This window comes from Fulvia fulva, chromosome 1 (assembly GCF_020509005.1).
Source record: "Fulvia fulva chromosome 1, complete sequence".
Taxonomy (NCBI): domain Eukaryota; kingdom Fungi; phylum Ascomycota; class Dothideomycetes; order Mycosphaerellales; family Mycosphaerellaceae; genus Fulvia; species Fulvia fulva.
Genome location: NC_063012.1, coordinates 6,448,104 through 6,474,371, shown reverse-complemented (window position 1 = coordinate 6,474,371; position 26,268 = coordinate 6,448,104). Strand labels below are relative to the sequence as shown.

Genomic DNA, 26,268 nt, shown 5'->3' with positions numbered 1-26,268 from the left:
TACGAAGGCGCCTCGGGAGGAGGATCAGAACAAAAACCAGACCAGGAGAAAGGGGACGCTACACCGACGCTTTGGAGGCTCTTCTCCAGCTCGGATGCGGACAGGTGGACGACCCGAGTATCGTCTCCCTCGGCGGCGAGCTCACGATCCAAGCAACGGAGTTTTTCTTCTTCACGGGCACGGTTCTGCTCGAGTACTTGGCGCTTCCTGGTGAGGATCGCCCGGACCTGCTCCAGTTGCTGCAGGAGCGATTCCTGTTGTTGCTCCGCCAGCTCGATTTCTCTTTTTATGGATGCTTCGGTCCGATCTATGGCGGCCCACGACGTACGGACACAGGCGCGACCTCTACGGACACACTCGGAACACCGCGAGTCGGAGCCAGGCATGACGAAACACAGACGCAACTTCGAACAACAGTTCTCGCAGGGGGACTCGGCCAGGTGATTCTGTCGCTCGATGCGGGAGGCACGAAGTTCGCGTTTCTGTGACGAGGAGGAAGACATTTTGGACAAGCTGAGGAATGAAAATGATGGGACATTCGCTTATATCATCATGACACGTGATCGTTGGGACACCGATCCTGGGGAGGGGGATGGTGTTACGGTCTGAAACGTGGGAGAAGCTCATTTGTCAGACAAGCGAAGAACGAGGGGAGATCACTAGGCAGCCAGTGTATTGGAGTCACTTGGGTCACTCGTGAACGAGGTGACTCAGGGTCACTTAGGTCACTCGTGAGCGAGGTGACCGCGCCAAGACATAGTACTATATAGACGACGCTCCTTTGCAAGTAGATAGGAGCCTCGTGCTCAACTCATTTTAAGTATACACCATATACTGTTTGGGACCACTACCTTCTCAACGAGTCAGAGACATCACTACAAAGATCCAAGCCCGGTTGGGATAACGTACAGCGGTTCCTAACAGTAACGTCGTTCGTCTACTCCTTTCTCTAGGAACGGACGACATACCTAGTCCTAGGAAGGTATACGTCCGACCCGGTAAAGGTAGAGACTAGAATACCTTAGGGATCCACTCTCTCCCCTATCCTGTTTCTAATATTTATGTCGGATCTAATCCCCCTACTCACCTCTCCGTAAACCTTAGTATCGGGGTTCGTAGACGATATAAACATCCTAGCCTAGTCAGACTCGACAGAAGAGAACTGTCGCCTCCTTGAAGATAGGTATAAGAAATGCGAGGAGTAGGCAAAGAAGCATAGTGCCCGGTTCGCCCCTAAAAAGTACTAACTTATGCACTTTAGTAAAGCGAGAACATACTATAATATAAAGGCGGTAGTAAGAATCTAAGGCTACGAGACCAAGCTATTAGCGGAGCTATAAGTACTAGGGATTTAGCTCGACCCGAAGCTAAGCTAGAATGTACAGATTAAGAAAGCCTAGAGTCGAGCGTAAGTTAATAAAGCCTCGATAAAGAGGCTTACGGCGTCTATATAGGGAGTAACATTCGATAAGGCAAGAGTAATATATAAGGCAATCGTTAGACTAGCTATATTATACGGGGCATAGATTTAGGGAACAGGAGGCGTAGGCAAGCCGATCCCGAAACGGATAGAGCAACCCCTAAACAGGACATAGGTAGGCAACCTACGTAGGGTACTAGGCGTATATAAGACAACGTTAATAAGCACGGTAGAAATGGAGATAGGAATACTACTAATCGGCTAGTATATCCGGGGAATAAGAATTTAATACGCGGTAAAGACGATAGGTTACCTAGCACAAACTACGATCTAGGAGGTAAAGAATAAGATAGAAAGCCGCTACCGGAGAGGGGCAGGACATAGGACAAGCCAAAAAGAGGATGACCTTACTACCTTTACGGCCGTACAGACAAGCACCGAATGGCTAGTACGAAAGGAGGAGGAGCGTAGGACTCGCTAGGCCGGCGGGAGCAAGGCTAAGACCTAAAGCCTAGCGGAATAGATAGCGAGCTACCTATAGGAGCAGGACTAGAAAAGGAAGCCCCCTAAGACAATAGGCCCGATAGCGCTCCGAGCCTTCTAGAGACATAATTACTAGCTATATAGGGACCTAACAAGGGCCGAAGCAAGTATAGCGATCCAAATCAGGTCCGAACACATTGGATTAAGGGCCTACCTATTTAGGAGACGCGCACTAGACATCTATAGCCCAGCCTGCTAGTGTAGCTACCTATCGCAAAACCTAGAACATATACTACTAAGATGCCCGTAGTGGGCGAGAGGCAGGGGAAATTGGAGGTACTAAGCGGGAAGGAGAGACTATAAGTCAATTATTAGGGATAAAGGCAATATTCGCCGAATCTCTCGGTAGATACTATAGTAGGGATACCTCTAGTAGTTTAGCCTCGCGAGCGAGACGGAGGAGTAGATAGATAAGAGGCGGAAGTGAGGGGGGTTGTAGATAGGGTAGTTATTAGGGCAGGCCTATAACACTAGCTTACCCCTAACAAGGGAAATTTAAGACGACAACTAGGGGGAAAAGATAGGCGGGAAGGAGGAGGGGTTTTTACTAATATAGTTTCCCCTCTATATATACGAAAACAAGATAGTATAGCTATATAGGCCAAAGGGTACTATAATAGCTTAATGAAATATCTATCTATCTATATATTATTAACTAACGCGTTAGCGGCCTCGACGTTAGGTACTTCCCGAGCTATAACTTATAGTTTAGCTAGAGCCCTTATATACGGTAGGGCCCTCCTACTATTATTAGGGGTACCTAGCTAGTATAGAGATCCTTACTTATCTCGCTCATTCTTATACTACTATTCTAGCTAGGTATTAGTTTCAATACGCTAGGTACCTTCTACTATAGTATATATACCTACTCTCCTTTTTTAGGCATTCCCTTCCCTAGTATAGGCCTACGTAGTAAGGGTACCTTAGGGTCTTCTCCCCGTATTTTAGGGCTATATAACTATACTATTAGTATTAGAAGTATTATAGTACCCTATAGCTACTCTTATAGATCTCCGTATCTATTCTCTTATAGTTCTAGAATAGCCTATTATCTAGTATCTAGTTAGCTTATTCCGCTGTCTCTACCTAGATAATAAGCGATAAATACGTCTTCTCTTAGTCTACTGTCTTATATAACTATACCGCCTTGGTTAGTCGTACTCCTAGGGATATATTCTAGTTCTATACTTAGAGTTAAGGAAGGTCTTTGACCTTAAATGTCCTAGGGACCCCGTAGGCGATGACGGTATACTATTAGTAGGAGACTCGTATCGACTTCGCGACTTTAGTAGTCTACTCCTTATAGGTCTCTAGTTTTTTTCTATTAGACTCTTATACGGTAAAGAGTCTTACTACGCCTATTGCCTCTACCCTCGCCCTAACTACCTCCTTTTGGCCGATTCTGTCGACAATCTCCTTACTTATTAGGGCTACGATTTCTTGTTTCTCCGCCGGATTAGTAATATATAGGCGTACCGCCTTGCTTACCTTCGTAGGGGGTTAATCGTTACCTACTACTACTATTGCCTATATAGTTAGTCTCTAGGCTACCTTCTATATTACTTATTAGATTGTCTTTAGGATTTAGTATAATAGCGCTTTTAGCGCTCCTAGTAGCTATACTATAGTATTCTTATATACCCGGGCTAGGTATTTATTATCCCCTAGTAAGTTTTCCGCCTCTATTTATAGGGTCGTCTACGCTATATTATTTGTCGTTAGCCTCTACTTTCTATATAGTAGGCCTTAGCTTATGTCCTAGGTTTTCTCTTAGTTTATTTCCCGGTTTAGCTCTTAGTACTAAATATTCGTAAGGCTATAGCTCTCGTTAGTTACTATCCTCCGCTACTATTTAGGGTAAGGTCCGCGCTTCCTAATTAGGTAGTCATCCTCCGTAACTCCGTAATTCTAGGGTCTACCGTTAGGGGAACGGAACCTTAGTTTTAGGGTCCTTTATACTACGATTACGCCGCCGCTAGCGTAGGCGGGTCGCTACTACTTAAGTAGATTACTCGTCTTAATAAGGGCTGTCGAATAGATAGTCCTTGTCGATAGCCTCTTAAATATACGTAAAGGTAAGTTAAATAAGCTATATAATAACCTTATTAAGAAGGATTATACTACTTAGACCTACGTCTAGTAGGAGTCTAGATATAAGGTATACTATTAAATAGGTACGGATTAATAGTAGCGGAGTAGAGTAAGAGATCAATCTTTAACTGACTAATAGTACGAGTATATAGTAATATATTAGGAACTCATATATTAATTATATTAGATGTCTATCTAAGCTAAAGGGGAGAGAAGGTATCTCCCTATAAGCTAAGTTATCGTAGATACCTTAGGCTACTAGATCACTTCCTAATTGTTAACTCCCTTTGAGATGCTACATCTTAATATATACTTTAGTATAACGTGCTTTACTACCGAGCGGGCTATACTACCGAGCGGGCTACTTTTACTAAGAACTATACTACTTCTACTTTGATTACGACGGTATCTTAACACGACGACATCCTATAGAATCGTTACTAGGAGGACAATTCTTCTTTAGATTCTTCGCTATCTAGCGAGTCTACTTAATAGGTACGTACGTTATACCCCGACTCGCTATATCGCTTATAGCGTCGTAGCCTTAGTACTAGCCAAATACTATCTAGCAACTCTCTACTTACTTCCTACCTCCTAGTATCCTCTAGAGGTATGAATTACGACGCCTTATCGAAGGTTAGAGACCCTCTAGACTAAATGTACTTGCGCTTTCGTACTTTCCGCTATATAAGGGCCTCGTTAGACTTACGTAGCTTACTAATCTCGCTTCGTATAAGAGCTATCTAATACACTTTCTCTCTACTCCCTCTCTATTACCCTATTAAACGACCTTCCTCTTTCTACTACGTCTTTCTAAACCCGTAACGACGCTCTAAGACGTAATAATACCTATTATAAACCCTATCTCGTCGAAGTTATAGGTGTCCTAGTTAAGGATACTATACTTCTCCTTTATATTACGTATAAGTAAGAACTACTTCTCGATAACATCTAGATCTTCTATTAGGGCTCGCTAACGATCGTATCTACGTATTATACGAACCTTTAGCTTACGATACCGCCTAATAAACCTGTCTGTCTAATTAAGACTAGCGGGCTTAAGACCCTTCTCTTATAGTAATGAATCGGCTATTACTCGTATACTAGCCTTTAATAGCGGGAAACCTCTAAGATCTAGCTCGAGTATATACTTAAGTATCACCCTCTCTTCTAGCTCTATAAGCTTCTTCGAAATAGGCTCGTAGTCACCCCGAGGAGGTCGTCTATTCAATCGATACCCTAGTATAGTTCGAGACGCGTCGTATACCTTTATACCAAGTCGATTTATAATTGTCGCGTCGCGTTTTATAGCTTAGATAGCTAAGGTCAGTTTAGCCTCGTTTAAAGACAATATACGCTATAATAGTGGTTATATAGATAGATAGATAGATTATTCATTCGCCTGTTTTAGTGCCCTATGGCCTATATAGGTCTCTCGCTATTTAGGTCTATTTGTGTAGGTAGGAAACCCGATTAACGGATGAAAACCTCCTCGTCTTTGCCCTCCTCGTTCTTTCCTGTCTTGTCCTTTCGTTCTCCTTCCTTCAGGGTACGCTAGTGTTATAGTTGTTACTCTATAACTACCTTGCCCGCAACCCTAGTGATGTCCTCCTCTCGATTCCCTTTCTCCCTTCTGTTTCCCCGGCTCTTCTCTCTCTCTCCCTCCTCTCTATCCACCTTTCCGTTTCTACTACTAGGGAGAATTGCTCTAGGTAGTCCTCGTTAAGGATCCATCTTGTCACTCTCCTTATATCTTGTCTGTCCTGGATGATGGCCTGGTATTGCCTGTCTCTTGCCTTCGCCCTCTACTAGCTTCTCCCTTTTACCCACTTAGTACAGTTCAGCACTATGTGCTCCGGGTTTTGGGATAGGTAGCTACAGGGGCAACGTTTGGAATCGTATCCTAGGACTCTTCTTTAGTACAAGTATGCTCTTAGCCTAATGTACTCAGAGCGAATCTAGATAGCTATGCTTGCTTCCGCCCTCTTTAGGTCTTTGTAGATAAGGTAGTTATACCTCCCGAAGGTCCTGGCCGCTAGTAGGGCTCCTAGCCTTACCGGTTTTTGGTTCTAACGCGTTTCCTATAGGTGACCTACGATCCTTTCTGCTTGGCTTTGCTTCTTTTTCCCTTTGTCCCCTGTGTTAGCTTGCTCCCTCAGAGCTTCTCTCTGTTCAAGGGCTACTAGGATTTCCTATGATGTTTTTAGGTCTACTTCCTTCTATAGGATTATATGTAGCCGGTTAGGTCTTCTCCTCCTCTCCTACTAGGTTCTTATCCTTTAAGTAGCTGCTTAGATAGTTCCCTAGGCTAGGTATGCTAATGTCTTCTCTGCGTATTAACACCTCATGCCCTAGAGGTACTCCCTAATAGGGGCTGTACCTAATTCCATTTCTATTGTCCTATAAGGGGTTGACTTGTATACCCCTAGTACTCTCTTTAGGTAGGCTGCCTACGCTCTGTTAAGGGGGTCCTCAATTCTCTTTGGGATGTGTTTTTCCGCTACCTAAATTGCTGCTCTATATAGCATTACGGGCTTGATAATGGCCTTGTACATAGTCTAGGCCTTTATAAAGGTCGCCCCCTAGGTTAACGTAGTGAGTCTCTCGATTGATTGTCTATTAGTGTCCGCTCTCGCTTACGCCTTCTTCACTTATGGTCCCTAGCTAAGTTTCGGGTCTAGCTATATCCTAAGGACTCTAAGTTCCCTTGTAGGATAGGTCTCGAACCCCTGGATTTTTACTAGTGCTACTAAGTTGTGTTTTGTCTTTACCTTACTAAAATGGATAAGTTAGTACTTGTCCGGTACGAATTTTGCCCTATGCTCTCTTGCCCACTTTTCGTATTGTCTATGTCTCTCCTCTAGGAGTGCGCAGTTTTCCTCTATAGACCCCGACTACGCTAGGATATTTGTGTTATCTACGAACCCCGATACTAAGGTGTTTGCTATTTCTAGGAGTAGGGTCAGGTCGGCTATAAAGAGGAGGAACAGAATTAGGGAGAGTATAGAGCCCTATAGGATGCCCGTGTTCGCAATTAGGGTCTACGGGGCTTTAAAGAACCCTAGGAGGATCTAGGTTGTTCTGTCCTTAAGGAATGACTACATAAAGTGTACTATCTAGGCTAGGATGCTTTTTATTCTAAGGATATATAGGAGCCTTACGTAGGACACATTGTCGAAAGCCCCTAATATGTCTAGTAAAAGTAGTAAGGCTACCTTGTTATTGCTATAGTGCTAGATATGTCTGATTTGCTCTATGATTAGTTCGACTACTGTGAGGGTAGATCTCTTTTGTCTCCCCCCTATTTACGTTGCCGGGAGGAGGTTATGTTCTTCTACTATTCCGGTGAGCCTTATAGCTACGACCTTCTCTAGGAGCTTCCCTAGTATGTTCAGTAACGCAATTGGTCTATATGACTTCAACTTAGTATAGTCTTCCTTTTAGGGTTTCCTTAGGACGTAAGTCAGTGATTACCTAAAGGCCTTTAGGTAATACCCCTGCTTTATATACTAGGTAAAGATTGGCGTAAGCACTAGAGTAATAAGGCTACTACTAGCTTTTAGGTAACAGTTAGGGATCTTGTCTAGGCCTAGGGCTTTGTTACCCTTCAATTTCTTGATAATGTTTCCGATCTCTATAGTAGACACTTGCTAGTTAGCCTCCCTTAGCGGAGGAATTTGTGTTCCTAGGATGTTACTTAGGTCTGCCTCTACCTAAGTCCCGAAGAAGTAGTCTACGAATGCTTTCGCTTTCCCTATCGGAGTGGTTTCCGTTTCCCCGTCTTAGTCCTATATTAAGGGAAACTAGGGCGGGGAGTTTCGTTCCTCGTCTAGTTTCCTAGCCTATTCTACTAGTCTCTAGATTTGTTCCGGGTGTTCTATAATTATCCCTATAGTTAACCTCCACTCCTACGTCTTGTCTCTTCTGATCTACGCCTTCTTTACTTTATACGCGTTATTATAGGCTTCCTAGTTTGCTTAGGTACGTCGTTGCTCCTATCTCCTTCTTACTCTCCTTACCTCCTTGACTTTGGCTATGTACTCTAGTGTCCAGTATAGCTTCTAGTATAGCGACCATCTCTTCTTAGGTATATAGGCCTAGGCTGCCCTTTGTATAGCTTCTATTAGCTACTCTACTGCTTAGTCAATCCCCTCCGTTATGTGTATATTGTTAATGTTCACCTGTTCTAGTTCGCCTTCTAGCCGCTACTGTACTAGTGTCTACTCGGCCTACTTCTAGCAGAGCCTCCTCTTAGGTTCCCTCTCCTCCTTAACTATGAGTTGGATATCGGTTTGGATTGGATAGTGGTCTAATAAGGACTCTAGTTAGTCATTGACTGTGTAGCTTTCTACCCGTCGTGTTAAGGCGTAGGACATAAAGTATAGGTCTAGCGTACTAGAACTATTGTTTCTAGCCTAAGTTTCTGTTCCCTTTGGCGTGATCAAGTCCATTTAGGCTGTTTCTATCTAACTAATGAGCCTCCCTACTAAGAAGTGGTGTACTAGGGTGAAGTCCGATCCCTACTTTAGGTAGTAGAGGTTGAAATCTCCTATTACGATGTTGTGGTTTTGTTAGTCCATTGCTTCCGGGAGCCTTCCTAGCGTGTGTAGTTATGTGCTGCTTCTGGACTCTAGAGGTGGGTTGTATACGCTATAGATTAGGACTTGGCCTTAAGTTGTTTTGAGCTACACTGTAGTGATATCCCTATCGGTTCTCGGCCAGGCCTGCTAGTCCTCTACTAGTACCTTCTTACTGACATAGATACAAGTTCGTGGGACTCCCTCGGTTCTGTTTATTACTACGTGGTATCTCGGGTCTCGTACAGTTAATAGAATCCTAGAGTGTGGGTTGATCTATAGTTCCTATATTACTATAATGTGGTGTTCCTCCGGGTCTAAGGCTTGTAGAAAGCTCCTTTGGACCTTGTCTTTGCTTCTGTTCACATTATACTAAATGATTGATAGTCTATTAGTGTAAGGCATTAGGACATGTTTGTGTCTAGGTCCGTTTGGTCTTGCTATTAGTCTTACTATTAGTTTTCCCGTCCCTCCTCCTGTTCTTCCCTTTGGGGTTGGCTCCCTATCATTTAGTTGATTCTTATTTGTCTATTGCTCTGCGCTGCCTTGTACAAGAACGTTAGTCTCCCTATTACTAGCACTATTTGTAGCTCCTCTTATAGCCGGGGTCTCTTATTCGGGTAGGTGGTTCTCTCTAGTTGTTTCTGTTCACCTACTAGGAACCTAGTTAGTGTTGTTACCCTTGCTTCCCGCGCTCTCTACTAGGCTAATAGTCTAACTAGGCATTGGTTTGACTATACCGGGTGTTTTCTCCTATATACTACGCATCTTGTGTCCTCCTTCCGTTTTTAGCACTCTTAGGTCGCGTGATCACTAGTACAGTGTAAGCAGACTAGTATAGCTTTGCTACACTTTGGGGCAATATGTCCGTACTGTTGACAGTTAAAACATTGAAGGATTCTATAGTTGCTCTAATAGATTTCTACATCTAGCCTCTTAAAGTCCTAGTACAACCCTTAGTCTAAGACCTTGTTCGCTTGCTCTAGTATTACAACCTATAAGATTAGCGAGGAGGCCCTCTTGCCCTCCTCTATCTTCTTCTTGACCCACGCTGTCTTTGTGATCTGTAGTCCTAGTGCTGTTACCTAGTTTTGCCTCTAGAGGTTTGGTGTATCCCTTTATATATTAAAGGTTTGTAGGACCCTATACGTAATTACTATATACTATTAATAGGAGACTTTCGCTGTGCTCCCGATCTTTAGTGTCCACTCCTTGTTTATTTCGAGGGCCTTCTTGTCCTATACGTGTGCTATAAACAGCTTGACCCCTTTGTTATCTGCCCTTGCCCCTACTATTCCCTTTACTCCGATCTTCTCGACTATTTCCCTCCCGGTCATCTTTCCTATCTCTTCCTTCTCTTTCTAGTCCGTAATATAGACTCGTAGTACTATGCTTTAAGGGGGGGGTAGGTTGGCTCGCGATTGTTGCCTAGGTCGTTAGGCCCTAGGTCTGTCTCGGGTCTCTTTAAGGGTTGTTTCTTACGTTTCGTGTTGCTGCCTCGATTGCCATGTTGATCGTAGTGCTTGTTTGTCGTTTGAGCGCCTTTAGTCCCCCGAGCAGTTCGCTTATTACTCCTTTTAGTGCTCTCTCCGGAAACCTCCCTTCTTTTGCCGCTACCATCTCTTCCGCCTTCTTGCAGAGCGTCCTCCACTCGTCTCCCCCTTGCTCTCGGTCGTCTACTGCCGTCGTCGTCGCCATTTTTCAATTCGTTAAGTAGGTATTACTAAGATATATATCTACGGCATCTATATAGGGAGCAATATTCGATAGGGCAAGAGTAATATATAAGGCGATTATTGAGTGGTTATATAGCTATATCTATAGAAGTGGTACAGTTCTTAGTAAAAGTGGCCCGCTCGGTAATATAGCCCGCTCGGTAGTAAAGTACGTTAGAGAGAGTCGCTATTTAATACGCTATAAATAACGATTCTAGTAGTATCTACCGGGCTCTCGAGATAAAGGACCAGCTCTTTAATATAAAGAAGCGTCACTATACCCTCGAAGACATATTAAAGGAGCTAGATAAGCTAACGTGTTAAAAGATAATAGATAAGTAGCTTACTAACTTATAGCTTACTATAAGGCTAGTTATTAAATAGATAATTAATAAGCTAAGGCGTAAGGTAATACTACTAATACCTTTACGGCCTTAATATAAGACGCTATTTACTAGTAGTTACGAAAGTATAGTAATACGTCAATATACTACTAAGGTTTAGTAGTAATTTAAGTAGTAGCTACGGCTATAAGGTATTAACTTTACGGCTCTTTAACTACCTCTTTCTTTAGAGGAGCTACTTACCTTTTAGGCAATACCTCTATTAATAGGTAAAGCGAATCAGAGGGCTCGACCAGCGTAGAAACGCGTAAATTAAGAGCTTAGAAGCGTAGTAGATAGATAAGAAGGTAGTAGTAGGTAAATAATACCTAGGATCGGCCTATATAGTAGATATTACGGCTTTATTTAATGATAGTAGCGATAGTAAGGTAAGAAAGGTAAGTAGGACCGGAAAGATTGTTTACTATAAGAGATACTACAATGCGGCTCCTCCTCGGCCCGGGTTTAGGGGAAAGTGGGTTTGTCCTCCTTGTAAACACGACCTTCCTTCTGCTCCTTCGACATGGCGGACCAAATCGCGTCTCTCTTCTTGTTTTCATTCACACAGGAGAACTTGGCGCCAACGAAGAGTGCTATGTTATAGCATATAATTCCGATAAGGACCTTGTTACCTGTATAGTAGGTAGGCTTGTCGGGAGTCCTGTAGATCTGGCAGGTCGTCAGCTAACTTTTCTTGCCAGGCTTGATCACTCTGCACTGACGTTTGAGCCGATTATGTTGGATGCCTGCACGGTCATGTTGTAAATTGCCGAAGCCACCGTCCGCGTCCGCACCGAACCTGCGTTTCTGCTAGAGGAGAGTGAGCCAGACTCGAGAAGCACGCAGTAATGTCTCGGTCGACGCCCTATCTGGGGCCGCTCGTCTCAAAATGTACGCCTCACACTCGTTACTTGCCTGGTGATGGCAACAAGTACAGCGTGGAAGTACGGCATCGCGAATACCAAGCAACTGAGGATCCATGCCACCCAAGGACTGCGCTTCACAGGCAGCACCCATCACAAAAATCATTGGCCATATTCGAGAAGCACACGGCAATGGCTCAGCAGCAAGCACAAGCAGGGAGCCAGGCACAAGCATTGCTTCCACAGACGATGCCTTTACCAACCTCGAGTGCGATAATCAATGGCAGAGCCCACCATTTCAACTTCTCCGAGAGCCAGGTGAAGAAGAGAACATTCATAATCAAGATCACATAAGCTGGAATCGTCAAGAGATTCGTCTCAAAGGTCCCAAAGCCAACACTCTTCAGCTGTAAGGTCAAGTAATTGTTCATTGGCACCGCAGGAATCATCCAAGAGAGTCCGATCAGATATATCGGCCACATGTGGTAGTCCTTGAGGCATTGCCACAACATGCCGAGGTTGAGCTCTTGTCTGTTGTGCATGTCACCCTTACTGGGATCATCGCGGAGGACTCTGTTAACCATAATCTTTTCCTCTCTTTCGCTGAACCAGCCTTCCTTGCCACGGAAGCGAGACGGAAGCGAGACGCCGTTTGGGTTGGCGAAGGTGGGAGGTAGAAGTAAGAGACGATCCCTATCACGCCAGTCAAGGTGCCCTCAAGTGCGAACAGCCAGCTAACTGTGGCCAGTCAGCATACTCAGGTCGTCACGCATCCAAAGAATATTCGCTTACCGCCAACCAGCCATGCCGTTAATGCCCCACATGTGCAGGATACCGAATGCCAAGAACGCAGAGACAATGCTGGTGCGCTGAAAGGCAACCCAGAAGAAAGACAACCTTCTCGGAAGCTCTCGTCCAGTGTAGAAGTAGCTCAAGTAGAGGATGTTGTCGGGGATGAAACCACCTTCCTAGATGTTGTCATGTTAGCGGCCATGCCCCGAGAAACAAGGGCGCAAATCAACGGAGTTGCGTCTGCAAGGCATGACATCGTCTTCGACTTACGATGAGACCGAGAAGAGCACGGCATGCCCAGAAAGAACTGCGACCCGATAGACACGCCTGCATGCTTGCGACCAGCGACCACGACACCATCTGGATTGGGATCCAATTGTCCGGTCCAATCTTCTTCGAGATGAGCTGCGAGGGTAGTTCGGCAAAGAGGAAGTTGAGATAAAATATGGTCTGCCCGGTATTGTAAGCGTTCGTCGAGATGCCAAGGTCTTCGAGCATGTTATCACTCAAAGCTTGCGAGATATTGCCTCTGTCCAGCTGAAGCGCAAAGAACATCAAGCAGACCCAGGAACAGATCCGGTAGTCGATCTGTGTTTCGATCAGCCCAGGCCTTTGTGTAAAGGCACAACCACGTACCCGACGAACAACCCGCTTCTCCTCCTTTCCCTCCCATTGGAAGTCGGGATCATATCTGTGGTATCCTTCATACGACTCGTCGATGGGCTTGTGGTACGAAGCAAGCGACTCGATTTCGAAAGTCTTGCCGCCTGCTCTCTGGAAGAAGCTGGGTTCTGTAATCACGGCCTCGGGAAATGCTTTGAGATCTCCTTGCACACGATCCGGACTAGACGAGACCTCACTCTGAGTGCCCATACTCAACACAGCGTTTTGATGCTCCGGAACACCACAGCTTCGTTCGCCTAGCGACCGGATGGAAAGGACGTGGTACAAGATATTCCCAAGGAGCGCCAACGAGGCTGAAGGATGATATTTGATCGACTGAGAATGATATTTGATCGACTGAGAGATGGCCGTCCCATTTCGCCATGGCTTGACATGGCTTTAAGCAAGGTCAAGCTCTTGTCCGAACACTGGGATCGATATCCATACAGCAAGGAAAATCGTCGCATCAATGGACCTGGTCATGATGAACTTGCCGCAACAAGGGTCGTTCGCAATGCAAAGACGACCCACTGCAACAAGCAAAACGCGTCGGTGCCACGGCAAGTGAACAACTCGTCTCCAAGATTGCACTGACAGTCCACAGCACGTGAATCGTTGGGCGGATCACGTGCTGCTATTGGCATAGGTTAGCAGCCAACAAGGTAGCCAGATGGATCTAGGTCATTGCGTGCTATCACATCATTGCTGCTCCTCGCGTCTCTCTTCACCACAATAATTGTTGGCCCAACGATGCAACATTCTGCTCGATACGACAAGCCGAGCATCATAAGAGGCGACCAGCCGGGTGTCGTCCACGTTGGTTTTGCGATCATGGCTCTGTTCCATGCAGTCTACCCCACTTGGGATGCTCGGCATTGTTTGGGGTCAGCGTTGCAGAGCCATTCGCCACGACCAATTCGCACGGTCTCTGCATTGTTGCAAAGTACACTGGCTTAAAGGCGAGGACTGCCGAGCGTGATCTTGACGACGGGTCCGATGCCGGGATAACGCTATCTTGAGTATATACGTCGTCAGAAGCACCTTTGTTACAGTATCCGTGGTTCGTGTCTCTTAACTTCAACACCATCTCTTCCTTCTACTTCTTGATATGATCGTGAATAAGACATTGCAACTATACTCTTAGCTTCGAAGATGGCTCCAGCACTTATCGAGGTCCCAGTGGCGGACAGATCACTCGACAAATCGGCCGAGGAAGCCTGGTCTAAAGACAAGCGTCAGGGCGCACAGTACAAGGAGGCGTTCCAACAGGGTGCTGCCACCACCAAGTACGACGTTGAGCTGTATGGTACGGAAAATCACGCGCCTGCGAAGTACCCAAACTATTTGCCATACTGGGACGATTACAAGTGGCCTGCGCTGGAGCCATTTGATGCAGTCGAACATGGCAAGGACGCTGATCCATCTTTCCCGAATCTGTTGACTGGCGGCGCTGTCAGTGTCAAGGAACTGACAGCCAACATTGGTGCTGAGGTGACAGGTATCCAGCTCAGTAAACTCAACAATGCCGGGAAGGATGAGCTCGCGCGCTTCGTGGCAGAGCGCAAGGTCGTGGCATTCAGAGACCAGGACTTTGCTGATCTGCCGATCCAAGACGCGTTGGAGTTCGCTGAGTATTACGGTCCTTCGCACATCCACCCGGCGTCCGGAGCGCCCAAAGGATTTCCAAAGGTCCATCTGGTGCATAGGAGCGCAAGCGACACCACTGCTGCCGACTATTTCCAGGAGCGGACGAATTCGATCACCTGGCACTCCGATGTTACGTATGAGGTATATGTTGTGATATTTTCAAGGATAGTGCTGGGCATGCGCTGACTCCAGAGTAGATCCAGCCACCAGGCACCACATTTCTCTACCTGCTCGATGGACCAACATCAGGAGGCGATACGCTCTTCGCAAATATGGCGGAGGCCTACAGGCGGCTCTCTCCTGAATTCCAGCGACGCCTCCATGGGCTGAAAGCCGTTCACTCTGGCCACCAGCAAGCAGCGGCCGCGTTGGCACGCGGGTCCGTCGTCCGTCGTGATCCCGTGTCCAACGTGCATCCTCTCGTGAGAACGCATCCAGTAACGGGCGAGAAAGCGCTTTTTGTTAATCCACAGTTCACAAAACATATCATTAACTACAAGAAAGAAGAAAGCGATTTCCTGCTGAAGTTCCTGTTCGACCACATCGCGCTCGGTGCTGATTTCCAGGCGCGTATGAAGTGGGAGCCGAACACGGTCATCGTATGGGACAACAGAGTGACGGCCCACTCAGCCATCCTTGACTGGCAGGATGGTCAACGTCGCCACCTCGCCCGATTGACACCACAAGCTGAGCGACCTTTCGAAACGCCCTTTGAGGGATAGATGGAGAAAACGACGGAGCATTTTCTTTCAAGAATTAGTATAACGCAGCAACGACTTCAGAATGTAGTTTGCTCGTTTCAACTTCCACATCTGTACCAACACGTTCGATTCGGGATGCACTATGTGTATGCCAGAAACACCCACAATCAGATGGGTTTGAGGAGGTCGTGATGCTTTGATTGTGTCGAGATGGTGCTATGTTGAAGATGCATAATGGTTGAGGAACATGTAGATGCATTGTACGGGTAGACCGGGAGAATCGTGGCGGAGGTTCTTCAATGACGGCACGTGTGTGGCTTGCCAGGTGCCAGGTGAGCTGTCCACCAGGGCAAGCTTCAATGTTAGCTGCACACCTCGTCTAGCACAGCACCAGCTTCACTGCGATCGCCAGACCAACGACACCGCCTTGCCCGCAACGATACCTTCAGGTATCCTCTCCCTTGACCCTTCTAGACTCGAGCAGGCTCCTCCACCGATAGCACACCGATCCGCACGACCGCACCGACGTCGAGCCACTGCACACTTTCGTCAGCAGACGGAGACGGAGACGAAGCAATGGCTCCCGAGGAGGCAGATCCGCGGATGATGAGCGTGACACCTCGCATACGCTACAACACCATTGGGGGTGTCAACGGCCCTCTGGTCATCTTGGAGAATGTGCGTCACTAGCCAATGATCTGGCCATGCACAGGCAGGGCAATGGGCTGAACAGAGGCAACACAGGTCAAATTCCCTCGATTCAACGAGATTGTCTCGTTGACGCTGCCCGATGGCACAGAAAGATCAGGACAGGTGCTCGAGGCAAGAGGTAGGTCTCAATCCATAATACAGCGACATCGCCCGCTCTCCGCGCGGTACTGAACCGGACATACAGGCAACCGTGCTGTCGTGCAAGTCTTCGAGGGCACTTCTGGTATCGATGTCAAGAAGGTATGGTTCTGCCATAGGTGGGTGCTTCGCACAGGCACTGACATGGCGTAGACAAGAGTAGAGTTCACTGGCCACAACCTGAAGCTGGGAGTCTCGGAAGACATGCTTGGTCGCATCTTCGATGGATCTGGACGAGCTATCGACAAGGGACCCAAGGTGCTGGCCGAGGACTACCTCGACATCAACGGCTCTCCGATCAACCCATACAACCGTGTGTACCCAGAGGAGATGATTATGACCGGAATCTCGGCCATCGATACCATGAACTCCATCGCCCGTGGTCAGAAGATTCCCATATTCTCTTCCGCTGGTCTGCCCCACAACGAAATTGCTGCTCAGATCTGTAGACAGGCTGGACTGGTCAACCAAGCTGCTCAGCAAGGTGTCACGAACAAGGGAACACACGATGGCCACGAAGACAATTTCTCCATCGTTTTCGGTGCCATGGGTGTCAACTTGGAGACTGCCCGGTTTTTCACCAAGGACTTCGAAGAGAACGGCAGTATGGAGCGTGTGTCCCTCTTCCTGAATCTGGCCAACGACCCGACCATCGAGCGCATCATCACACCACGTCTTGCTCTTACGACAGCGGAATACTACGCGTACCAATTGGAGAAGCACGTCTTGGTTATCCTCACAGATCTCTCTTCATACTGCGATGCGCTTCGTGAGGTGTCTGCAGCACGAGAAGAAGTGCCAGGTCGCCGTGGATATCCAGGTTACATGTACACTGATTTGTCCACCATCTACGAGCGTGCTGGCCGAGTGCAAGGACGAAACGGCTCCATCACACAAATCCCCATCCTGACCATGCCGAACGAGGGTCAGTCCCATCCTCCTCAATCGTTTTTAAAGCACGCTAATATATGTGACAGACATCACTCATCCCATTCCCGATCTTACTGGCTATATCACGGAGGGTCAAATCTTCGTTGACCGACCTCTGTACAACAAGGGTGTTTACCCACCTATCAACGTGCTGCCCTCGCTATCCCGACTGATGAAATCCGCCATCGGTGAAGGCCACACACGAAAAGATCACTCGGATGTCTCCAATCAACTTTACGCCAAGTACGCCATCGGTCGCGACGCTGCTAGCATGAAAGCAGTCGTTGGAGAGGAAGCACTCTCCAACGAAGACAAGCTTTCTCTTGAGTTCCTCGAGAAATTCGAGAAGACATACATCTCGCAAGGTGCATACGAGAAGCGAGACATCTTCGACGGCCTGGACCAAGCATGGGAATTGCTCCGAATCTACCCCAAGGAGTTGCTCAACCGTATTCCAAAGAAGGTCCTGGACCAGTACTACCAGAGGCAGTCAAAGAAGGGCAACAAGGACACGCAAGATAACTCGGAGGAGGATCAGCCGAAGCAAAATGGCGAGCAGCAGAACGGCGAGCAGAATCTTATCGATGCATAGAGAAGGAAGGTCAAGTTGTTTTTGTACTTTTGTTCAGGTATATCGGCACCAGGCGCATAGCGAGATGCATCCCTAATGTACCTGATCCTTCATGCTTGAGCTTGCTTCAAAGCCATTCGCTCTGACTCAAAGCTACGACGGTACATCATCACCTCTGCATTGAATGTGCAAGTGCTGCAGCATCACTCCGTGAAAGCAGGAGAGAAGTATGCTTGACCCATCGTGGTATGTCGCATCAGCCAGACACCCGATCCAGCACACCCTTTCTGCCGGAAGTTGGCCTCTCCATGTATCGAGGTTTGTTCGCGGCATGGCAATGGACATTGCGTTCCTGGTCGCGATCATGAGACGCGTGAGACCGTAGCCATGCGGTATGAAGCCGAAGAGGAAGGCAGCTGGAACAGCATGGTAGGAGTAGTTGTATGGGGGAGTGGTGATGGACACGACGTTGTGGAAGATTGGTTTGGCTGCGCCCGGGTTTCCGTTGGTCGCAGGATGGTGATACAACGCAGTTGGTGAGTCGATGAACGGTTCGCGATATCGTTCATTCGTGAGTGCTGCTTACATTCTAGCTCTACACACCCAGCACGCGCATTGCCAGATATGAGTCTTCCTACCAGTACGCCGATCGAGAATAGCGCCGTGAAGAGCACTGAATTCCCAATGAGGCAAGAAGCATTTCCTTGAATCCTCCTGCATAGTGCACACATGCAATTTGTTGGAGAGCCATCGAAGGCTACCGTCACGTGTCGCCGCCCATGAGCGACCTTGCATGTACTGTATGTTCCGCCACATTGCCGAGTCAAGCGCGGCCAAGTCGGAATTGGCATCGTCAAGAGCATCGCCCAAGCAACGGCTCGGCGTACGTTCCACGCGGTGTCTTTTCTTTCACAATCTTTTGCAAAGGGTGGTGTCGGCGTCGGTGTACTCCGGAAGTGTGGTCGTTGCATATGACGCTATCAACGTGGGTCCCAGCAGGTAGAGTTTCCTTCTGCCAATCCTGCCACAACACCTCGAGCAATCAAAGGCAGTCAGAAGGCGTACAGAGCGGTGCAGAGCATCATCGTCCTCTTGCACGTCCGAGCGGCTGAATACCCCGGTTCACTGACGAACCAGGCGTATGCAACCGAACGCCTGTGCAGACCATCCCACCAGTGCCACTAAAACTGCTCCAGCTCCCATCTTGCGTGCTTTCCGTGCGCCGGGTGGGAGGTACAGTAATCCTCACTTCGCACTTTGACAGGCTTCTCATCCACTCAACCTCATTGCAACATACCACTGCGACGCACATTGTCGCTCTCACCACCCTCGCCTGCCGACACAGGCTCGCATATTGTCACAACTGCAGCGACTCAATGTTCTTGATTTCTCCTCAGGTCATCAAGTATTTCCACTATTATCTTGGCTCTATTGGCAACCATCCGGCTTGAAAACATGGCACGCGGTCTCGGTGGCAACGAAAAGACAATGGACACAGACGATACGAAGCCGGATTTTGGAGGCAATGGCTACTACGGCCACTTCTCGCCCGAGGCTACCGAAGAAGGTGGCATGAGAGCTGCTTCCCGGCAGATGAGTAGGATCGATCAGCCCAGGACGAAGTCTATATCGCAGTCTGCGGGTGGACGAGGCTTCGATGATAGTGATTCGGACGTGGTAGACTCTGTCGCCAAGCAGATGGAAATGGAGGCTGGAAATGAGATCCAGTACAGGACCTGCAGTTGGCAGAAGGTGTGATCCCTCCTTTCATTCGTTTGCGCTTCACCATCGGAACCACGTCCAAATCGTTGTGCAGACACGATTTTCCATGAGGTCGGGCCATACCACAGCCAGAATCTTCACAATATTGAGAAACCCACAGCATTCAGCTCTGACAGCGTATCTAGACTGCAGCATTGCTATTCTCCGAGTACATCTGCCTGGCCATCATGTCATTTCCGTACTCCTACTCCGTACTTGGCCTGGTGCCGGGCCTGATCCTGACAGTGGTCGTGGCTGGTATGGTGCTCTACACATCACTGATTGTTTGGTAAGTCAGAGGCATCTTGCGGCATCGTTCGTGTCGTTGGCTAACAAGACCACAGGGAGTTCTGTCTCCGCCATCCTGAAGTCAAGGACGTGTGTGATGTCGGTCAAGTAATTTTCTGGGGCAAGAAGTGGGCGTGGTGGTTCACTGCGGTCATGTTCTTGCTGAATAACACTTTCATCCAAGGCTTCCACTGCCTGACAGGGTCGAAATACCTCAACACCATGACCAATCATGGCGTTTGCACTATTGGCTTCAGCGCCATCGTCGCCGTGATCTCCTGGGTCTGCTCCCTACCCCGGACTTTCAGCACACTTGCGAAGCTGGCGGGTCTATCGGCCTTCTTCACCCTCGTCTCCGTACTCTTGGCCACCATCTTCGCTGGTATCGAAGATCATCCCGGTGCAGGCTGGCCATCCAAGGGCGCCCCAATTGTGCTTGCGGTTCCGGCTGCGGGCACTGGCTTTGTCGCTGGCATGAATGCATTCATGAACATCAGTTATACCTTTATTGGTCAAATCACGATCCCATCCTTCATTGCGGAAATGAAGGAGCCAAAGGACTTCCCAAAGGCGCTGTGGGCCGTCACGATTGCTGAGGTCATCCTTTTCTCCCTGGTGGGCTCTATCATTTACGCGTACACTGGCACGAATTACAACACGGCACCAGCATTCGGCTCCTTGGGTAATGAGGTCTATCTCAAGGTTAGCTTCAGCTTCATGATCCCAACCATCATCTTCCTGGGCGTCCTTTACGCATCGGTCTCGTCACGGTTCGTGTTCTTCCGCCTGTTTGCTGGAACAAGGCACATGACTAGCAATACACTCATTGGATGGGTCGGCTGGGGCTCCATCCTCGCCGTGACTTGGCTCTTCGCCTTCATCATCGCTGAAGTGATTCCGTTCTTCAGTGATTTGCTCTCCCTTATGAGCTCCCTCTTCGACAGCTTTTTTGGGTTCATATTCTGGGGTGTTGCGTACTTGCGAATGAGGAATGCAGACTACGGCCCTGGCTTCTACAAGACAAGAGGTATTCGCGGTATTGTAGGATTCGTGGTGAACATCATTCTGATCGGAATCGGGTTCTTGTTCTTGGGAGGAGGAACATATGCATCAGTGCAGAGCATCGTTGATGGTTACGAGTCGGATGGGTTCGGTGGACCATTCACATGTGATAGCAATGGGCTATGAATCAGGCCCACGGGGCACCGTATCTACAGAAATGCGGTACATAATCATCATCTCGTGAAGGTGCTTGCACACGCCTTTTGCTGACCACTTGTTCTTCCGCGCACATGCAACCGTGCGGATCCACTTTTTGAAGCTTGTCCCCTCATGTTGACGTAGCAGCTCTCCATCACTCGATGCTTACCAGACCTTGCTTCGCCAAATTTTTGTTTGTCTGGACCCAAGTTTAGCCAAACAGCCATCACCACGTCCACGATGGCCTCTCTAACAGACTACGTTAACGTCAGCGAGCCGAGCTTTCTCAGTAGGTCCAAACACCGACGGTACACGATCCGGTAGCTTACACCACCTCTGCAGTCGCCGCAGCATGCATCGTCTTCAACCCAACCTTCTGGAACGTTGCAGCACGGACGGAGTATAGCAGCAAGACTATCACCAAGCTTGCTGGAGGGAACCCATACTATGGCTGCTACATCCTCGCCGTCACCATCTTCACAATCGGTCTGATCCGGGATGCATTGTACGAGCGTGCATTACGCGCTCAACCTTCACACCCTGCCCTCTTAGGCTTCGTGTCTCAAGGCCTGGCAGTTGGTCTCGTCGCCAGCGGCAATACCCTCGTCCTCAGCAGTATGTGGGCGCTGGGCATCACAGGTACTTACCTCGGCGACTACTTCGGCATCCTTATGGACCATATGGTCACCGGCTTTCCCTTCAACGTCACAGGCTCGCCGATGTACTATGGCAGTTTCATGAGCTTCCTTGGAACAGCATTATGGTATGGCAAGCCAGCGGGCATCGTGCTTAGCTTCCTGGTTCTTGTCGTCTACCAGATTGCCTTGAGCTTCGAGGACCCGTTCACGGCTGGGATATATGCGAAGAGGGACCGGGAGCAGAAAGCGGGCAAGAAGAGTTCGTGAAGAGCATGATCGCAGAGATACCCCATGAGATTTTGGATGCTCCATTCAACATGAGCGAGGGCGTTGGGGAGTCAGCAAAGGCAGCCTCAAAGTACGGACAGTGAGACGAGATGTGACAGTGGGCATTACAATGGATCATAGTTTGGAGTGAAAACAATGGTGAAGATACATTCTTCTCTTTGCATACAGTCACTCCTGATAAGTCGTTCACCTTTCACACCTCACCGCATGCTCTGCAGCAAGTAGTGGACAAGAGTTCTTGAAGCAAGAGACCTTTAACCGCTCCATACGCCTCTGAGGCGATGCTATACTACAACGACCGCAGGAATGGCCATGCACCTGCAAGCCAGACGACAGCACCTGTGTTGCATCTCGGTCCTCAGTTGAGGCATATACCCATAGTAGCGTTTAGACTTTCGACTGTGCGATCGAACTGCACGTACGCCTTTCGTCGAATGGCCATGTCGGCTTTGCGACTGGGACAGGTCAGCTGTGCTCGCCGCATCAGAGAAGGCGACATTGGTACCCATCTATGGCTTTAAGCTGCCGTCGGCCCCATTGCACATGAACCAGATTCTTCAAGATGATGTGCTCCGGGCCTCTACTCTTTGCGGCATTGTCCAGGAATAGCAGAGTGTTGCAGATGACTGCCTTGTCGTATTGCTCGGGGGCTGGTCTTCGAAAGGCATTCCTGAGCTGGTCTCGAACGATGTAGCGAGCCGGCTTCGAGTATTGCACAGCTCTGAGAAGGTGCTGGTAGAGGTGGCGGTATGCTAGCACGATCTCCTGCGGTGGTGCGGTCATGTCTCCTTCTCCATGCTGGTGTCAAGCAGTCATTCGCCCCTTTCCAGACAGACGACTAATACAAGGGCTCGTTGTTGCTGAAATGTCTTTTCGCATGTAAAGGTCTGAGGAACAAGGAAGCGAGCATCCAGACGCCAACACCTCCGCCTTCACCTTCGCCTTCATCTCCGCTCTTCTCACTCCGACATCGACATCCGGTAACGCCACAACCTCGCGGCACGACGCTGATGCTCCGCGGCAGCAGACTGCCAGCGTCACTGTCACACACAACATGTAGAGCCTACTCAGCGACCACAGGTACACGAAAGGTGCGCGTTCTATCCAACGGCTCGGTCGAGACGTTTCGGCGCGATGCCTTCCAGCCAGCAGTGCCCGCGGTGCTGCCCAGCAAGCATTTCGCAGCCATGCCGGCCATACACAAATGGTTCCTGAAGTCGGCCGACAACGAGAGCATCGCCCTCAACGCGTCCTACCTCGCCAAGTTCGGCGCTACGATAGTCCCCCTGGAGATCAGCAACTACGACAGCTTCTCTCGCATTGAGCAGTCTCTGAGCTTCTTCCTAGAGTGCGTCATCGCCTTCGCCTCGCAGTACAGGGCGCCGCGCAATCGCTACTTCAGTTCTTACGTGCCAGGCGCAGGAGCTATCAAGCGCACAGTCCCTTCTAACGACTTCTTCAGTGCCTCTACCATGACCACGCCGACTGCTCGAATCTATTTGGCCCAGGCCCCTCTGATGGACTTGCCACGCAGCCTAGTAAACGATGTACCGACGCCGGACCTAGTATGTCTCGCAGGGAAGGGTGACTTGTACGACTCTTCGATCTGGCTGGGACAAGCACCAACATACACACCACTGCATCGAGACCCTAATCCCAACCTATTCGTCCAACTTGCGGGAACCAAAATCGTCAGGCTATATAAGCCGAGCGATGGCCTTGCTATATTTGCCAAAGTGCAAGAGAATGTGGGCGGTACTGCGAGTGCGTCTATGCGGGGAGAAGAGATGATGCAGGGTGCCGAGAAGAAGGCTCTGGAACGAGAAGTGTGGGAGCAGAATGACTCGAGCGGCCCCTTGTGCTGGGAAGCAGAGCTCTCGAGTGGAGACGGCCTGTTCATACCGAAAGGATGGTGGCATAGCATCAAAGGCGTCGGTGGAGGCATGACTGGATCTGTCAATTGGTGGTTCCGATGAGAGTGCAGTATGAGACTCGCCACTACGGACTTCCAGGATGAGTCCAGCAGACACAGTCACCTGGACACATTCAGGCCAGCATTTCCGTCTACAGCCTCCACGCAACACTAGTCCATACAGTGTGACCAGATCATCGCTGGTGACAGGAGATGATCTTCTTGCCCGGCGAAGAAGAAGCCTGAGCATGCCCGCGTGGTTCAAGCTCACGCTGGGCTGATTCCTCAGGGCTCGGAAGAAATAGCAGACAGCCTATGCCACTTAGTCGCTCATACCATTGCGGCCGTGGGATCTGTGTTTCCAAGACTACGAGGACGATGATGATGGTTAAGACATTCTCGTGCGCCACGCCTACTCCTGGCACATCGTCGCGTTGGCGTTAGCAAGAAACGCTGTCGTTGTTGGTCTAGCGGAAACGGATGGCGACACTGTCGTTTCGCAGTTGCCACGCTGTGTTCTTGTCACTTCAATATATTGCATTACTCTCATCTTTCCGACTACTGTCCGGGCTTCTTCGTCGCAGCACCCTCCGTCTCCATGCCCTCACACCCTACTGCCTTTCCGGCAATCTCCTCTACCTTCCCAAATCCCTCCTGTTGATGGTCGCGATTCGCTGAGGCTGCTTTCATCGCATCAACTGCTTGTTGCTTGTCTTGCTCGGCTGAGGCTTTCCAATCGGCTGATCCAGTGACGCTTCCAACAGCAGCCTTTAAAACACGTTAGTGCATGGTCGTTAACTTTCGAGATGTTGCTGTTCGATATACCTCTGCTTGCGATTTAATGTATTGTGCGTGGCCGCTCACGAGGCTTGGCTGGTTGGTGTTCGTTGAGTCGGACATATTTGCGTCGGTGATCGCGTGGTCGGTTGGTACAAAGTATAGCAGCTCTGAAGGCGATATGCAATGTATGTGTATGCATCCTCGCGCCTCATGACGTAGTCAAGGCGTAAGGGACTGCCGAGGCGCTTTGAGAATGTGGGTATGGCGGGATGGTCGTGTTAAGCAGTGATAGCAAAAAGTCCGCTGGGTATCTCGGATATTATTTTGTACACTGTGCTCACGGCCGTCCATCATTCGCACTCCCGATCAGTTTGCCAAGCATACCGCCAAACGCCGAGCCATGCTGCCAAACCAATTTGTACCTTCCATGCCGTCATAAGTGATATCCTTGTGCCACCTGGGCTGGCCGCTCAGTCCTTCTCAAGGTCCTTTGGTGCTGGATCGTTGATGCCAGCCTCCGTGATTGCGAACAGGCAGTCCGATTCTGGCAGGCAAGGTGAATCGTAGATCTTGCAGACACGCGTCTCGCCTCGGCCTTTCTTGAGCGACAGGCGAGTTGTTGAAGCATGGGCGATGATGTTGCCTCCAATTGGCTTCTTCGGATCTGGATTGAACATAGCTGATGGACCTCCGTCTACTTGTGCCACTACCTGGTTGGTAATCACAACAGCGATACCGAACTCATCTGCAAGTCGTTGCAGGATACGCATGAACTTGGCAAGATGTGTCTGGCGATTCGATAGCTCACCACGACCCATGAAGTCCGTTCGATATAGGGATGTGGCACTGTCCACGATGAGGAGCGAGAAGCGGGTCTCGGTCATCATCTGCGCGGCTTGATTCAGCAGCTGCAGCTGATGATCCGAGTTGTATGCGCGTGCGTAGGCCACATTGTCCAGTACCTCCTCGCCAGACAAGCCAAAGCGATCAGCCACAGACAGCAATCGCACAGGCCGAAAGGTACCCTCCGTGTCGATGTACAGACACTTTCCCTCGCCACCGCCCATGTCGAATGGCAGCTGGCATGTCACGGCGAGGGTATGACAAATCTGACTCTTTCCCGTCCTGAACTCTCCAAAGAGCTCTGTTATGCTGCCGGTTTCGATTCCGCCTGCCAGGAGGGTGTCGAGCTGCTTCGAGCCGGTCGTAATGGAGATGAGCTCTGATCGTCGTTGGTGCATTTCGGTGGCGGTCGTGAAGCCCATAGGCACAAGCTTCGATGCTTCGGTGAGAATTTTGGTGGCCTTCTGCTCTGACACACCCTTGATCGTCTCGAGCACCTTCTTCGGTCTGTTGGCGAGTTAGTGGCCGACTTGCTAGATTTGACGTCGAGGAATATACGTGTATGCGACGCTCTCGACTGTGTTGTAGCCAGCATCGACGAATAGCTGGATGTCTCGCTTTGTAAGGCCTGAGATGCCCTGTACAGTGTCAGCATCAGTAGACTGCAGTGTTTGCCACTCGCCCGTTGGTGTATACCTCGAGGCCAGACAGGGGCGTCGGTGCTCCTGGACCGCCCGCCAGACCATCCTCGTATCCCGTCTGTGTCTGGTCGTCTTCTGATGCCATTGCGTGTGTATTGTGCCGGTCGATCGC

General features: G+C 49.0%; 9 protein-coding genes across 9 annotated transcripts; 5 read left to right on the top strand and 4 right to left on the bottom strand.

The window, feature by feature from the left end:
- Positions 1–11,194: 11,194 nt before the first annotated feature.
- CLAFUR5_01244 (uncharacterized protein) lies at positions 11,195–13,257 on the bottom strand (the record flags this gene model as incomplete). Its single annotated transcript, XM_047900392.1, has 7 exons — positions 11,195–11,398; positions 11,452–11,559; positions 11,665–11,727; positions 11,925–12,285; positions 12,385–12,560; positions 12,655–12,972; positions 13,021–13,257. The coding sequence occupies 7 exons, from the start codon at positions 13,255–13,257 to the stop codon at positions 11,195–11,197; spliced, it is 1,467 nt and encodes a 488-aa protein (XP_047757047.1).
- A 942-nt stretch (positions 13,258–14,199) lies between these two features.
- On the top strand, positions 14,200–15,416 carry CLAFUR5_01243 (Alpha-ketoglutarate-dependent sulfonate dioxygenase; the record flags this gene model as incomplete). The annotated part of the gene is made up of 2 exons (XM_047900391.1): positions 14,200–14,835; positions 14,892–15,416. The coding sequence occupies 2 exons, from the start codon at positions 14,200–14,202 to the stop codon at positions 15,414–15,416; spliced, it is 1,161 nt and encodes a 386-aa protein (XP_047757048.1).
- A 555-nt stretch (positions 15,417–15,971) lies between these two features.
- On the top strand, positions 15,972–17,766 carry CLAFUR5_01242 (V-type proton ATPase subunit B; the record flags this gene model as incomplete). Its single annotated transcript, XM_047900390.1, has 5 exons — positions 15,972–16,073; positions 16,140–16,224; positions 16,291–16,346; positions 16,398–17,169; positions 17,222–17,766. 5 exons carry the CDS (start codon positions 15,972–15,974, stop codon positions 17,764–17,766), a joined length of 1,560 nt encoding a protein of 519 aa, XP_047757049.1.
- Positions 17,767–19,200: 1,434 nt separating this feature from the next.
- CLAFUR5_01241 (N amino acid transport system protein) lies at positions 19,201–20,982 on the top strand (the record flags this gene model as incomplete). The annotated part of the gene is made up of 3 exons (XM_047900389.1): positions 19,201–19,497; positions 19,653–19,795; positions 19,851–20,982. 3 exons carry the CDS (start codon positions 19,201–19,203, stop codon positions 20,980–20,982), a joined length of 1,572 nt encoding a protein of 523 aa, XP_047757050.1.
- A 252-nt stretch (positions 20,983–21,234) lies between these two features.
- On the top strand, positions 21,235–21,899 carry CLAFUR5_01240 (Phosphatidyl-N-methylethanolamine N-methyltransferase; the record flags this gene model as incomplete). The annotated part of the gene is made up of 2 exons (XM_047900388.1): positions 21,235–21,283; positions 21,337–21,899. The coding sequence occupies 2 exons, from the start codon at positions 21,235–21,237 to the stop codon at positions 21,897–21,899; spliced, it is 612 nt and encodes a 203-aa protein (XP_047757051.1).
- Positions 21,900–22,278: 379 nt separating this feature from the next.
- CLAFUR5_01239 (uncharacterized protein) lies at positions 22,279–22,703 on the bottom strand (the record flags this gene model as incomplete). The annotated part of the gene is made up of 2 exons (XM_047900387.1): positions 22,279–22,375; positions 22,426–22,703. 2 exons carry the CDS (start codon positions 22,701–22,703, stop codon positions 22,279–22,281), a joined length of 375 nt encoding a protein of 124 aa, XP_047755698.1.
- A 227-nt stretch (positions 22,704–22,930) lies between these two features.
- Positions 22,931–23,896, top strand: CLAFUR5_01238 (Lysine-specific demethylase JMJ30; the record flags this gene model as incomplete). Its single annotated transcript, XM_047900386.1, has 2 exons — positions 22,931–23,268; positions 23,383–23,896. The coding sequence occupies 2 exons, from the start codon at positions 22,931–22,933 to the stop codon at positions 23,894–23,896; spliced, it is 852 nt and encodes a 283-aa protein (XP_047755697.1).
- A 494-nt stretch (positions 23,897–24,390) lies between these two features.
- Positions 24,391–24,732, bottom strand: CLAFUR5_01237 (uncharacterized protein; the record flags this gene model as incomplete). Its single annotated transcript, XM_047900385.1, has 2 exons — positions 24,391–24,600; positions 24,658–24,732. The coding sequence occupies 2 exons, from the start codon at positions 24,730–24,732 to the stop codon at positions 24,391–24,393; spliced, it is 285 nt and encodes a 94-aa protein (XP_047755688.1).
- Positions 24,733–25,082: 350 nt separating this feature from the next.
- Positions 25,083–26,241, bottom strand: CLAFUR5_01236 (DNA repair protein rhp51; the record flags this gene model as incomplete). Its single annotated transcript, XM_047900384.1, has 3 exons — positions 25,083–25,962; positions 26,014–26,093; positions 26,152–26,241. 3 exons carry the CDS (start codon positions 26,239–26,241, stop codon positions 25,083–25,085), a joined length of 1,050 nt encoding a protein of 349 aa, XP_047755995.1.
- Positions 26,242–26,268: the final 27 nt, after the last annotated feature.